At 43.2% G+C, this 13612-nt stretch overlaps 1 protein-coding gene across 6 annotated transcripts in view; it reads left to right on the top strand.

The window, feature by feature from the left end:
- The window catches only part of MYPN (myopalladin), a 106137-nt gene that overhangs the window by 54771 nt on the left and 37754 nt on the right, over positions 1–13612 (top strand). For all 6 annotated transcript variants that reach the window (XM_011926922.1, XM_011926913.1, XM_011926940.1 and 3 more), the window contains 4 exons: positions 1058–1081; positions 4915–5031; positions 5509–5881; positions 12928–13518. In XM_011926922.1, the coding sequence (XP_011782312.1) occupies positions 1058–1081; positions 4915–5031; positions 5509–5881; positions 12928–13518 (1105 nt within the window). The remainder of the gene's footprint in view (positions 1–1057; positions 1082–4914; positions 5032–5508; positions 5882–12927; positions 13519–13612) is intronic.

Below are 13612 nucleotides of genomic sequence, written 5' to 3' on the forward strand. Positions count from 1 at the left end.
GGGAGGCCGAGGCAGGTGGATCACGTGAGGCTAGAAGTTTGAGACCAGCCTGGCCAATATGGTGAAACCCCATCTCTACTAAAAATACAAAAATGAGCCGAGTGTGGTGACAGGCGCCTGTAGTCCTAGTTACTCAGGAGCCTGAGGCAGGAGAATCACTTGAATCCAGGAGGTGGAGGTTGCAGTGAGCCAAGATCTTGCCACTGTACTCCAGCCTGGGCAACAAAGCGAGACTTTATCTCAAAAAACAAAACAAAGCAAAACAAAAAAAACCTACTCTTGAAAAAACTCTGATCTATCCTGAGGCTCTGAATCTTAGAAACCTCAGAGCAGGAGGTATAGTGTACATTTTATTAGAATATCAGAGCCCAAAGCCAAGAACAATCTCTCAGTCTTCACAAACCTTTTTCAGACAAGGCTGAATGAGTGCCAATAAAAGCAAGTCATTTCTGAAATAGAGCTAACTTGGAAACTTCCTTGGCTAAGGTTTATGTACCCCAAGTGGAAGCCCAGATTTATTTCAAGAGGAAGCAATATCATTTAATTGTTGCTCTTGGGCAAGGCGCGGTGGCTCATGCCTGTAATCTCAGTACTTTGGGAGGCTGAGGCGGGCAGATCACCTGAGGTCAGGAGTTCAAGACTAGCCTGGTCAACACAATGAAACCCCGTCTCTACTAAAAATACAAAAATGAGCCTGTCGTGGTGGCACATGCCTGTAATTCCAGCTACTTGGGAGGCTAAAGCAGGAGAATTGCTTGAACCCAGGAGGCAGAGGTTGCAGTGAGACAAGATCGTGCCATTGTACTCGAGCCTGGACAACAAGAGCGAAACTCAGTCTCAAAAAAAAAAAAAAAAAAAGTTTTTGGTCTTTTGCCATCTTTCTGTAATATCCATCCTACCCCTGTTAAAGTCATCTTACTCAATATTGTCACATAACCTTATTGTGTCACTCCTGAGTGTGCAAGAGACTGTGAAATTCTATAGGAGGCTTCTGATGAACATGTAGTTTCTCAGTAAAATAAATGCTCAGAGTCTTTTACTTTTCTTTTTCTTTTAGAACCTCGATCCATGGCAGAGCCAGGTAAAGATGATTTCAACTGTAATTTATTAGTATATGAGGGATTTTATATATATAAGAATGCATAATGAAGTTACACTGAGATGAATAAAAAGTGAAAAATAAAGTTTTAGGAAAAATACAAAAATTAGCCAGGCATGGTGGTGCATGTCTGTAATCCCAGCTACTTGGGAGGCTGAGGCAGGAGAATTGCTTGAGCTTGGGAGGTGGAGGTTGCAGTGAGCCAAGCTCGTGACACTACAATACAGCCCGGGTGACAGAACAAGCATCTGTTCTAAAAAAAAAAGCCATCCAAATGAGCTATAGCTATTATTGTAGGAGGAGAGGAGGGGCGCCTGTGCAAATCTGGAATATATATTTAATACTTCGTATGAATGCAGTTGGTTCTTGGTCATTGAGAAGTGTGTCTTGGTTATTGAGAAGTGTTTCTTTTCCTCCATAAATGGCTGCCATTTGAGTCCTCTCAAAACTAGGCAAAGCAATTTTTATAATGCTAGGTGAATTTCAGTTCCATAGCCTAGGTATCTCAAAATTTATGCATCATCAGATTTTGCAGCTTGCAGAGATTCAGTAAAATATCTGTGATGTGATTTGATTTAGTTGGGAGGATACTAAGATGAAATACAAGTGACAGTAGGCAAACTTAGAAAGTTCAAGTCACTCACAAAACAGGGCAAAAACATCCGAATGCCCTCTCTGTGCCACCCAGAAAAATCAGATTGTATTTGCAACCCTGTTAGAGAAAGCTGGTTTGTGATCTCATTACTATAATTCTCTCTTCAGGCTGGGCATGGTGGCCCACGCCTGTAATTCCAGCACTTTGGGAGGCTGAGACGGGTGGATCACCTGAGGTTGGGAGCTCAAGACCAGCCAGGCCAACATACATACAACCCCATCTCTACTAAATTTACAAAAATTAGCCGGGCTAGGATTTTTAAGGGTTTTGGAGTGGATTGAAGAGTGGAGATCACTGGTTGGTTGAAAAGTGCCGGGTGAAGTCATGGGACGGGCAGATGAAGAAGCCATGTTCTCATTGCTGATCTCGATCTTCTGTGGGGGTCTTCAAACTAGTTGCTGGAATTCATGGTCTGAAAAAATGTCTTAAGAGATCCTAAACAAAAGCCTTATGAGGCTGGGCACAGTAGCTCACACCTATGATCCCAACACTTTGGTGGGAGGATCGCTTCAGCACACGAGTTAAAGACCAGCCTGGGCAATATAGTGAGACTCCCACCTCTACAAAAACTTAAAAATTAGCCAGGCATGGTGGTGTATGTCTGTGGTCCCAGCTGCTCAGGAGGCTCAGGTGGGAGGATCACTCAAACCTGGGAGGTGGAGGCTGCAGTGAGCCAAAATTATGCCTCTACACTCCAACCTGGGCAACAGAGAAAGACCTTGTCTCAAAAAAAAATAGAAGCCTTATGATTCTAGTGTTAGAAATCCTGTCTATAGAGGCTGGGCACGGTGGCTCACGCCTGTAATCCCAGCACTTTGTGAGGCCGAGGCAGGCGGATCATGAGGTCAGAAGATCAAGACCATCCTGGCTAACATGGTGAAACCCCATCTCTACTTTAAAAAATTCAAAAAATTAACCGGGCGTGGTGGCAGGTGCCTGTAGTCCCGGCTACTCGGGAGGCTGAGGTGAGAGAATGGTGTGAACCTGGGAGGCGGAGCTTGCAGTGAGCCGAGATCACACCACTGCATTCCAGCCTGGGTGACAGAGTGAGACTCCATCTCAAAAAAATAAATAAATAAATAAATAAAATCCTGTCTATAGGAACAACGGGGATGCAAATCAATTCTTAAATAGTCTTATGATCCTAATGTCAGAAATCCTATCTATAGGAACAAGTAGATGCAGATGGTCAGGATCTAGTGCTGTATGACTTTAAGTGACAAAGGAAGTGGGTCAAAGTGCAGCCTGATTAATGCTTAACTGTATTTCTGTCCCGAACCGAGCATGCAATTCTTGTCAACCCTGTGGTGATGGTTTCAATATCACACTGACTGGAATTGTGTGTCTCGACTACCACTTAACAAGAATGGAGTTAGCTTGACTGGCTTAGACCAGTCATGATTTACCACCTGAGGCTGAGAGGGGCCAGCTTTCTTCGAAACATATGACCACTCCAAGTAGAGTAGACAAAGCCAAAGTTCTATCAACAAGGAGGTAGGAGGAGCAAGAGTCACTGAGTAGGTACTTGCCTTGGTCCACTGTGTGCTGCTGTAACAGAATACCTGAAACTGGGTGATTTTTAATAAGGAACAGGGATTTATTTCTTACAATTCTGGAGGCTGGAAAGCCCAAGATCAAGGGGCCTGCATCTGGTGAGGGCCTTCATGCTGTGTCATTCCATGGCAGAAGACAGAAGGGCAAGAAAGCAAGTGCACAAGAGGAGGGAGGGAGAGAGGGGGCCACTCTTACTTTCATGATGAATCCACTCCCATGATAACAACATTTATCCATTTATTAGGGCAGAGGCATCATGACGTAAACACCTCCCTTTAGGCTCCACATCCCAACACTGAAACACTGGGAACTGTTTCCAGCACATGAATATTGGGGGACACGTTCAAACAGCAATACTCAATACTGCCTGCCATGCCCCACTGGACAGATTTCCTAGAAATGGTCTAGTTAATTCAATTCAATTATCATGAAGCACTGAGATGCCTGCCAAGTTTCTCCTAATGCAACTATTTTTTAATAATTTTGTTTTTAATGTCATTTCTATGGAGTGATAACTGGAGGTTTATGCTACTGTCTTATACCTCCTCTTTATTAGCTGTCAAGGAATATCTAACTTTAATAATTTTGGACGGTAGTTTTGTGGTTCTACCTGGGAATCACCTCTGTAGTCATTCACAGAGGATCATTGTTCACAGTGTATCAGAGTAATCCATAAGATTTACCATAGTAATACAAAAGTAGAAATGCCTTTCACTCTTCTTTCACCCAGAATTTCAAGTTACTCTATCAGTTCATTACTACTAGTAAAGCAAAATATTTGCTATCCAATTTTAAATTGTGGTCCTTGTTTAAAATAATCTTACTGCAAAAGTTCCCCAGGGAAATAGCGAGAGACCTAGGTTTAGAAAATGTTTTATTAGTTCTTTAATTTCACAGAAATTTCCTTCTCCTTTGACTCCTAGTTTGTTTTTGTGATTTTTTAAAAAAAAATTTATTGTCATTCATTTCTATTTTTGCCATCTGTACTGATGACATAAGAATAGAAGATTATCTGAGAATCCATAATATGTAACAATTTTTACAAAATCCCCTTGTCAGGTAGGGCATGGTGGCTCACGCCTGTAATCCCAGCACTTTGGGAGGCCGAGGCGGGCAGATCACTTGAAGTCAGGAGTTCAAGACCAGCCTGTCAACATGGCGAAACCCCATCTCTACTAAAAAGACAAAAATTAGCCGGTGGCACACGCCTGTAGTCCCAGCTACTCGGGAGGCTGAGGCAGGAGAATCACTTGAACCTGGGAGGTGGAGGATGCAGTGAGCCAAGATCTTGCCACTGCACTCCAGCCTGGGTGACAGAGCAAGACTCCGTCTATAAAAAAAAAAAAAAAAAAAAAAATTCCCCCTGTCAATACTTGGCCTGTCTGCATGGAGTTATTTTTTCTATATTCTTTGACTCATTTTGCCTACTAATCAGTCAATTCAATCTAATAATTGTTTTGACCAATTGTTTTCAAAGAATTAATATAACGGGCTTCTTATATTGACTTTGTAGAATCATTGACTTTGATATCATCTGATATCAGTAAATTCTATAATTCTATTTTCATAATTAAGTCAGTAACCATTCTGTTTCACTGGCATATAGAGGAGATTTGCACCTTGGTCATTGCTGAGGTGTTTGCAGAGGATTCTGGGTGCTTCACATGTACTGCAAGCAACAAATACGGCACAGTGTCAAGCATTGCACAGCTGCATGTGAGAGGTAAGGACCCTTTAATGCCAGAACAGTTTAGCCTGTGACTTTGAGTGTGAATATGCAGACTTTGTGTTACTATTCCTTACTGTTTTTCACACGAAGCTGGCTTGGCTCTCCCAAAAAGATTTGAATTACTGAGGAAAATGTTCGTGAACAGTGTCCAATTTTCAATTTCTTATTGCACTTACAGCCACCACTCCAATTACCCTGCTGTCGTCATTATATTTCCTAAGAGAACATCTCCTCAATAAATTTCTAAATTTCTTTCCAAAGGGGTATTTATACTTTAAATTTAGTATTTTATTTTTAATTTAATTTTTTTCCTGTATCCTTACCATTCTTTAATGCCCCGATGATGATCTGTTTTTGATAAGCATTTCCCATTCATACATTCATCTGGTGTGAACACTTTCCCATTTGTGCACATGCCCCAGTTCAGGCTTACAGTGGCTGACAACTCAGGTCCTGTTATTGTCCTTTCAGGAAATGAGGACCTCAGCAACAATGGGTCTCTTCACTCAGCCAACTCCACCACCAACCTGGCTGCTATTGAGCCACAGCCCTCCCCACCCCACTCAGAGCCTCCGTCTGTGGAACAACCCCCCAAACCCAAACTCGAGGGAGTTCTGGTGAACCACAATGAGCCCCGGTCCAGCTCTAGGATTGGGCTTCGTGTGCACTTCAACCTGCCTGAAGATGACAAAGGAAGTGAAGCATCCTCTGAGGCTGGCGTGGTGACCACCAGACAGACCAGGCCCGATTCTTTCCAGGAGAGGTTCAACGGACAGGCAACAAAAATCCCAGAGCCTTCTTCCCCCGTCAAAGAGCCCCCTCCAGTTCTGGCCAAACCCAAACTGTAAGTAAAAAGTAGGATGAAAAACCAGGAGTTTCTGTGATCTTTTCTTGAGTCTGATCTTAAAAATAATGGAACTCAGCTAGGCATAGTTGCTCACACCTGTAATCCCAGCACTTTGGGAGACCGAGGCAGGAGGATCGCTTGAGCCCAGGAATTTGAGACCACCCTGAGAAAAATAGTGAGACCCCTGTCTCTAAAAGAAAAAAATTTAAAGTAAAAAAATTAGCAGGCATGGTGATGCATACCTATAGTCCTAGCTACTTGGGAGACAGAGGCAGGAGGATCACTTGAGCCTAGGAGTTTCAGGCTACAGTGAACTGTGATTGTGCCACTGTACCCCAGCCTGGGTGACAGAGCAAGACTTGTCCAGGAAAAAAAAAAAAAAAAGAAAGATAGAACCAAAAAGGGGAATTCCCAAATGAGAAAATACACATTAAATGTTTTGCCAAATGTACATCCTTACATTAATAGAAGCACACTATCACTATTATCCTTAATTAACATTCTACCTCCAAGCAATGTTGCACTTAAACTAATTCAGAAACATTTGTCTGACATTCTGACATTAGAGGCCCCAGGTAAAGCACTTCTGTGCTTCTCTTATAAAGATGTTTTTTGTGTCTAATCATCTTTACAGTCTGTAATTTCATCCTTATATTTCTCATTTCTGCTTCAATTTAAGCTTCTGTAGTCATTATAGAAAAGCTATTTAGTATATTTTAGATAGTTCCGAGCTGCTGCTGGATAAATATAGTAGGATAAAGAAGTGGTCATGATTTTCTGACTCAACTCAGGAGCCTACTGTGGTTGTTGCCCTGACTCTCTAGAAAGCCGTGTTGCAATCACGGCCGGGCGCGGTGGCTCACACCTGTAATCCCAGCACTTTGGGAGGCCGAGGTGGGCAGATCACAAGGTCAGGAGATCGAGACCATCCTGGCTAACATGGTGAAACCCCTGTCTCTACTAAAAATACAAAAAATTAACCCGGCATGGTGGTGGGCGCCTGTAGTCCCAGCTACTTGGGAGGCTGAGGCAGGAGAATGGCGTGAACCCAAGAGGTGGAGCTTGCAGTGAGCCGAGATCACGCCACTGCACTCCAGCCTGGGTGACAGAACGAGACTCCGTCTCAAAAGAAAAAAAAGAAAAAGAAAGCCATGTTACAATGTTTAAAATATCCATCCACAACATAGCAAGTACAGGGCATGATATTGCTATTATTTCCTGTTTCATCCACACATCAAATTCATAAAAAATTGTTTCTAATTACAAAACTTTTAAATATCAACCTCAAAATCTACAGCACCAGTGCACCCACTGTGGCTTGCTCATCACCATGAGATGTTCACTGGAAGTCATTCGTGTTTAGTTTATATTCTTCTCATCACTATATGCGGCAAAATTCTGGACATAAGATTCAATGTTGTGAAACATACCTCTAAGCAAGTCACATCCAGAAACGTCTCAGTCCCCTCAAAGTCCTGTCAGTCACAGGAAACAGGAATCCACTTAAAGTAAAAAGAGGGGAAGAGGTTACTGCAGGGATATAGGCAGAGATGGGTAAGCCAAACACAACCAAGCCCTGCAGGAGAAGAACTGGAGAGGTAGGAGCTGGGCCTCTTCACCTGTCATCTCAGGATCACAGGTCAGTCCAGCTGCTCTGTCTGCTAGAGCTTGTGCGACTGGTTCACCCTCTGTCTACGTGAGCATCTCCTTGTTTCCTCTTTACTTATCTGATCCATTCTTCTCTCTTTGAAGACCCATCAGTTCATAAGTGGCCCATCATGGCCATGTCCCAATTCCACATCATAATCTGTGTCAAGTACCACTGTTAACTAAATCAACCTCAGCAGCTCAACTCCCAATTCTAGTTGGTCCATGCTGGTCAGGTGACCTCCTGCCCCCTCCCCCAGTACACTCAACTGTTAGAGGATTTATGTTTGGAAGAAACTGTAGGTGGGAGAAGTTCTCAGAGAAGGGAGTTACAGGGGACAGGTAACCCCAAACAACCTCCTGGGGAATTGCCTCCTTCGGAGGACTGTCTCTTCCCCGGTAACAGTTTTAGGGGCTGTTACATAGTACGATGGAAAAAAAAAATTCTGCCAACATATTTAAAGAGGTTTATTCTAAGTCAATATGAGTGACTACGACCCAGGGAAACACAGTCTCCAGAGGTCCAGAGAAAGTGCACCCAAGGCAGTCAGGTTGCAGTTTGGTTTTATGCTTTTCAGGAACACAAGAATTGCAGGTAAAATCATAAATCAATACAAGAAGATAAACTTTGGTTTGGCCCCAAAATGCAGGACATCTCAAAGCAGGGACTTACCAGTCATAGGTGGGGCTGGGGATTCTGTGGTTGGCAATTGAAAGAGTTAAGTTTTGTCTGAAAACTTGGAGTCAGTAGAAAGGAATGTTTAAGTTAAAATAAGGGAGTCTGCTGTTTGTCACATGATGCCATGCCAGAGTCGGGATGAAAAGAAAACCACCATACAGTGGGTCAAAAAGGCCTGTTCCAAATTAGCCAGGTTTGGTGGCGCATGCCTTTAATCCCAGCTACTCAGGAGGCTGAAGTGGGAGAATTGCTTGAACCTAGGAGGCAGAGGTTGCAATGAACCGAGATAGCGCCACTGCACTCCAGCCTGGGTGACAGAATGAGATTCATTTTTTAAAAAAAAGACCTGTTTCATGAGATTTTATGGCTATGGTTTGTTTTAGAAGTGACTTTCCCTAGGTCCCTTAGGATAGGATTTGAGCATAGAAAAAGGTCAGAGTTCAGTCCTCAGGTATGTCAGTTAGGATTAAGGTGAGCTTCACGTTGCAGACAACCCAAACTAACAGGGTTTAAATACTTGAGGGTTTATTTTCTCTCATATAAAGAAAGTAGACAGGGAGTCTGGGGCTATGAATGTTGGTTCCATGGTCATTAAGAATCCAGTCTCCTTCTGTCTTTCTACTCTGCCATCCCAAACACTGGCTTTTTCTCTAGGTCCCCTCATGGTCCAAGACAGCTGATGGTGGTCAAGTCACCACATCTACAAAGTGCTGGGATTACAAGTGTGAGCCACTGCATCCAGACATCACTCTTGATGTTAGAATCTCTTCTAAGGAGACTTCTTAGAGGTTTCAACCAAAATTTTCTGCTTCTGCCTCTTTGGCCAGAATTTAGGCAGATGAGACACTAGTTGCAAAGGAGGCTGGAAGTACAGTCTTTAGCTGCACATATTGCCACCATAAACAAAATCGGGTTCTTTTACAAGGGAGGAATTAAGTAGACAGCAGTGTCTGCCACATGAGACTTGCAATTAACATAAGACATCTCTCTAATAAATCATGTAGTGACACCCTCTAGAAACATAGTTCTCAGCACTATATAATTCTTTAATATTCTTTGCCTTCCTTAAGTTTTCTCTTGTGTATACATATGTTTACATTAGTATAGATATGAATATATATATTCACCACACTCACACATACACACACCATTTGTAAATCTACATGCCTACAACCTTTTCTTGCTAGTTTTAACCTCATTGGTTTAACCTCACACATTTTGCATTAAAATATATTGACTCAGTCTTCTCAAGGATACAATTTTCTGCTTGTTCCTTCTATTTGCTATTCATATGGAAAATAGAGATAAAGTAGATCTTAAAATTGCAACAGAAAGGGAAGCCATCATTTTGAAACCTTGTATCATCAAAGCCTGACTTTGAAATTTCAGATTGAATATTAAGCTGTCTAGAACAGTGATTCCTTAACCTGGCCACACTCTAGAATAAAATTTGGAGCTTTTAAAAAATATTTATGCCTTCCATCTCAATTGAATCAGATTATTTTAATGTGCAGCCAGTTTGGAAACCACTGGTCTAGAGTTAGAGAAATAACCTCGGCTGGGCGCGGTGGCTCACGTCTGTAATCCCAGCACTTTAGGAGGCTAAGGCAGGTGGATAACTTGAGGTCAGGAGTTCTAGACTATCCTGGCCAACATGGTGAAACCCCGTCTCTACTAAAAACACAAAATTTAGCCAGGCATAGTGGCACATGCCTGTCATCCCAGCTACTCGGGAGGCTGAGGCAGAAGAATCATTTGAACGTAGGAGGCAGAGGTTGCAGTGAACTGAGATCGTGTCACTGCACTCCAGCCTGGGTGACAGAGCAAGATTCTGTCTCAAGAAGAGAGAAAAAAGAAAAAGAAAGGAACAACCCTGAGTTGCAACTCTTCCCCACTCCCTACCACCCACCCGCTACACTCAGGAAAACACAATAATTAACATTTAAAAGTGAGATAAATGTCAGACAAAAGTCAGAATATACTAGGAAAGCCTATGCTTTGGGGCCAAGTGTTTCTTTAGGGTAGCGGTTCTCAGTCCTGGGTGACTGTGAGAATCAGCTGGGGCCTTGTGGTAGGCAGACCCGCCACATCAGCATCACCTGGAAGCTTGGTTGGAATGCAGACTCCCAGGCTCCACCCCACACCTGCCGAATCAGAAACTCTAGGGATGGGGGCCAGAAACCTGTGTTTTAACAGGCCCTCCAGAGGATTCTGAGGCCCAGTAAAGTTTGAGAATGACTGACCTACATTTGAAAAGATAATAATAACTCTGTCTGAATTCCATTGCAGGTAAATTAACTGAGCAGGTGCCTAAATCAGCAAGGTTCATTTGTCTTTTACAGTTTCCAGGTGATTCAAATGTGCAACCAGCACAGTGACTGCTGCTAAAACCATAGCAGATTTACTCAGAACTAGTTTTCCAAGTCAGTGATGCACTGGAAAATGTTTAATGACTGACAGGGGAGAGAAAGCCCTGATTTTTAGCATTTGCACCAATTTCAAGCTACTAAGAGAAAGTCATCGAATGGGTAGTTGAAATGAGATGTGCACTATCTGTTCTTCAAAGCCAGTGAACTGGCTCCAGCACACACTGCCAGAAATTGTCGTTGCCAAAACTGTTTTCAAAAGTACTTGATACAGTATCTCAAGTTTGTTGTTTGGCATTTTATCTTCAGAATTCAAAATCCTTAATAATTTCTTTTGTATTCCTTATAATGCAGAGTCTCTGTGTCCCAAAAGCAATACATATTTCCAAAGAACACAAAACCGGTCAGGCGCAGTGCCTCATGCCTGTAATTCTAGCAATTTGGGAGACCAAGGGGGGCAAATTGCTTGAGCTCAGGTGCTTGAGACCAGCCTGGGCAACATGACAAGACCCCAACTCTACAAAAAATACAAAAATTGGCGGGGCCAGGAGGTGCGCACCTGTGGTCCCAGCTACTTGGGATGCTAAGGCAGGAGGATCACTTGAACTCAGGAGGTTCGGGCTACAGTGACCCGTGAATGTGCCACTGCACTCCAGTCTAGGTGACAGAGTAAGACTGCCTAAAATAATTAAATAAATAAAAATAAAATAAAGATCATATAATTAGTGGTCCTGAAGCACTGTGATCCCACATATGGGTCCTCCTGTGGTTACTCATTCAAGAGTAGATTCTCCTAAACATCAAAGTTTGGCAGCCTTAATGACTTTATGCATATATGATTTTAAGACATTCTCATTACATTTTGTTAAAAAAGAACTCTTTCGTGAAGAGAAATTTAATAGACCACTGAATTCAACAGACCATTGAATTCAACGGACCATTAAGGCAAATCATGTGATGCCTCTGTGACTCAGGTTCTATAAATGGAGAAACTGCTTCCAGTTTGATCTTTCTCCTTTTAGGAACAATAAAAGTCTAAGGCAAGGTTTATAATCAGGGTGAGCATGTAATCATCATTCAAATTAGGACATTTCTGAGAGTGAAAGTGAGTTCTATTAATAATGATGTCAGGGCCGGGCACGGTGGCTCGCACCTGTGATCCCACCAGTTTGGGAGGCCAAGACGGGCAGATCATTTGAGGTCAGGAGTTCAAGACCCATCTAGCTAAAATGGTGAAACCCTGTTTCTACTAAAAATACAAAATTTAGCTGGGCATGGTGGCAGACACCTGTGGTCCCAGCTACTTGGGAGGCTGAAGCACAAGAATCGCTTGAACCCAGGAGGCAGAGGTTGCAGTGAGCCGAGATCGCACTGCTGCACTCCAGCCTGGGCAACAGAGTAAGACTCTGTCTCAAAAACAAAAACAAAAACAAAAATAATGATGCCAGGAAAAGATGTTAAACCAGGACCTTCCTAAATGTGTTGGGACATATGGTCACCTTATCTATAAAGGTTTGTTATCACAAGAGAATGAGAAACCCCTCTGAGACACATCTGGCTTCTTTGTTAAGGTCTGCTCTAAAACAAGGCAGAGTGGAGAATACAGCATGTTCTTATGGAGAATTCAGCCCTTTTCAGTAACTCACACTGGTGTGTAGCTCAGTGCCTTCTGTTCTGAAGCTGGGATACTTTCCGCTGGTCATCAGAACTTTGAGCACTGCCTACAAGAGAAACATTGTCTCTATTTCTCTTTTCCAATTTATAAACTCTTTGTTGCACAACTCAAAGGTCACAATACAAAGAATACAGTGTCAATGACGCCCTTGGAAAGAAGGAAAGACAAACTCACCAATTATTGGTCAGCTGATTTTTGCCACTCTGGTTGTGTGTTCTTTATTAGGATCAAGTTATTTTATTTCATTTTATTTTATTTTATTTTATTTATTTATTGAGACAGGTCTCACTCTGTCACCGAGGCTGGAGTGGGGTGGCACGATCAGGACTTGCTGCAATCTCTGCCTCCAGGCTCAAGCCTGGGATCTCAAGTGATCTTCCTGGGATCCTCCTGGGATCGCTGAAGCAATCCTCCCACCTCAGCCTCATATATATATATATATAATTTTTTTTTTTTTTTTGGTAGAGACAGAGTTTCACCACGTTGCCCAGGCTGGTCTCAAACTCCTGGACTCAAGTGATTCCCCCTGTCTCCGCCTCCCAAAGTGCCGGAATTACAGGCATGAGCCACCGTGCCCCATCTATCATCAAGTTATGAACAGTCTGTACATTGTTTGAAAGGTGAGGCCAATAATAACACATTTCCGTCTCTCTCTCCACCCTTGTTTTGTGTACAGTGATTCCACTCAGTTACAACAGCTTCATAACCAAGTCTTACTGGAACAACACCAGTTGCAAAACCCATCTCCTTCATCTCCTAAGGAGTTTCTTTTCAACATGAGTGTTTTGAACTCCACTGCTCCCCCGGCGGTGACAACATCCAGTAAGCAGGTGAAGGCTCCTTCATCACAGACGTTCAGCTTGGCCCGGCCGAAGCATTTCTTCCCCTCCACGAACACCACCGCAGCAACTGTGGCCCCTTCCAGCTCTCCGGTGTTCACTTTGAGCAGCACTCCTCAAACTATTCAGAGGACAGTGAGCAAAGAAAGCCTCTTAGTGTCTCACCCCTCCATGCAAACCAAATCTCCAGGAGGGCTTTCCATCCAAAATGAACCACCCCCACCAGGCCCAACAGAGCCAACACCACCACCACTCACATTTTCCATCCCCAGCGGAAACCAGTTTCAGCCCCGCTGTGTGTCCCCAACTCCTGTCTCTCCTACCAGCCGGATTCAGAACCCAGTGGCTTTTCTCAGCTCTGTTCTGCCTTCTCTCCCTTCCATCCCACCCACAAATGCCATGGGGCTGCCTAGAAGTGCACCATCCATGTAAGTGTCATTGGGGTTTCTTGATGTAAGATGCTAGTTAAGAGGCGATATGTGCATTGAATAGCTTGATCTGGGACAGGGCTCTCATTTTGTG

This window comes from Colobus angolensis, unplaced genomic scaffold (genome assembly GCF_000951035.1).
Source record: "Colobus angolensis palliatus isolate OR3802 unplaced genomic scaffold, Cang.pa_1.0 Scaffold12, whole genome shotgun sequence".
Classification (NCBI taxonomy): Eukaryota; Metazoa; Chordata; class Mammalia; order Primates; family Cercopithecidae; genus Colobus; species Colobus angolensis.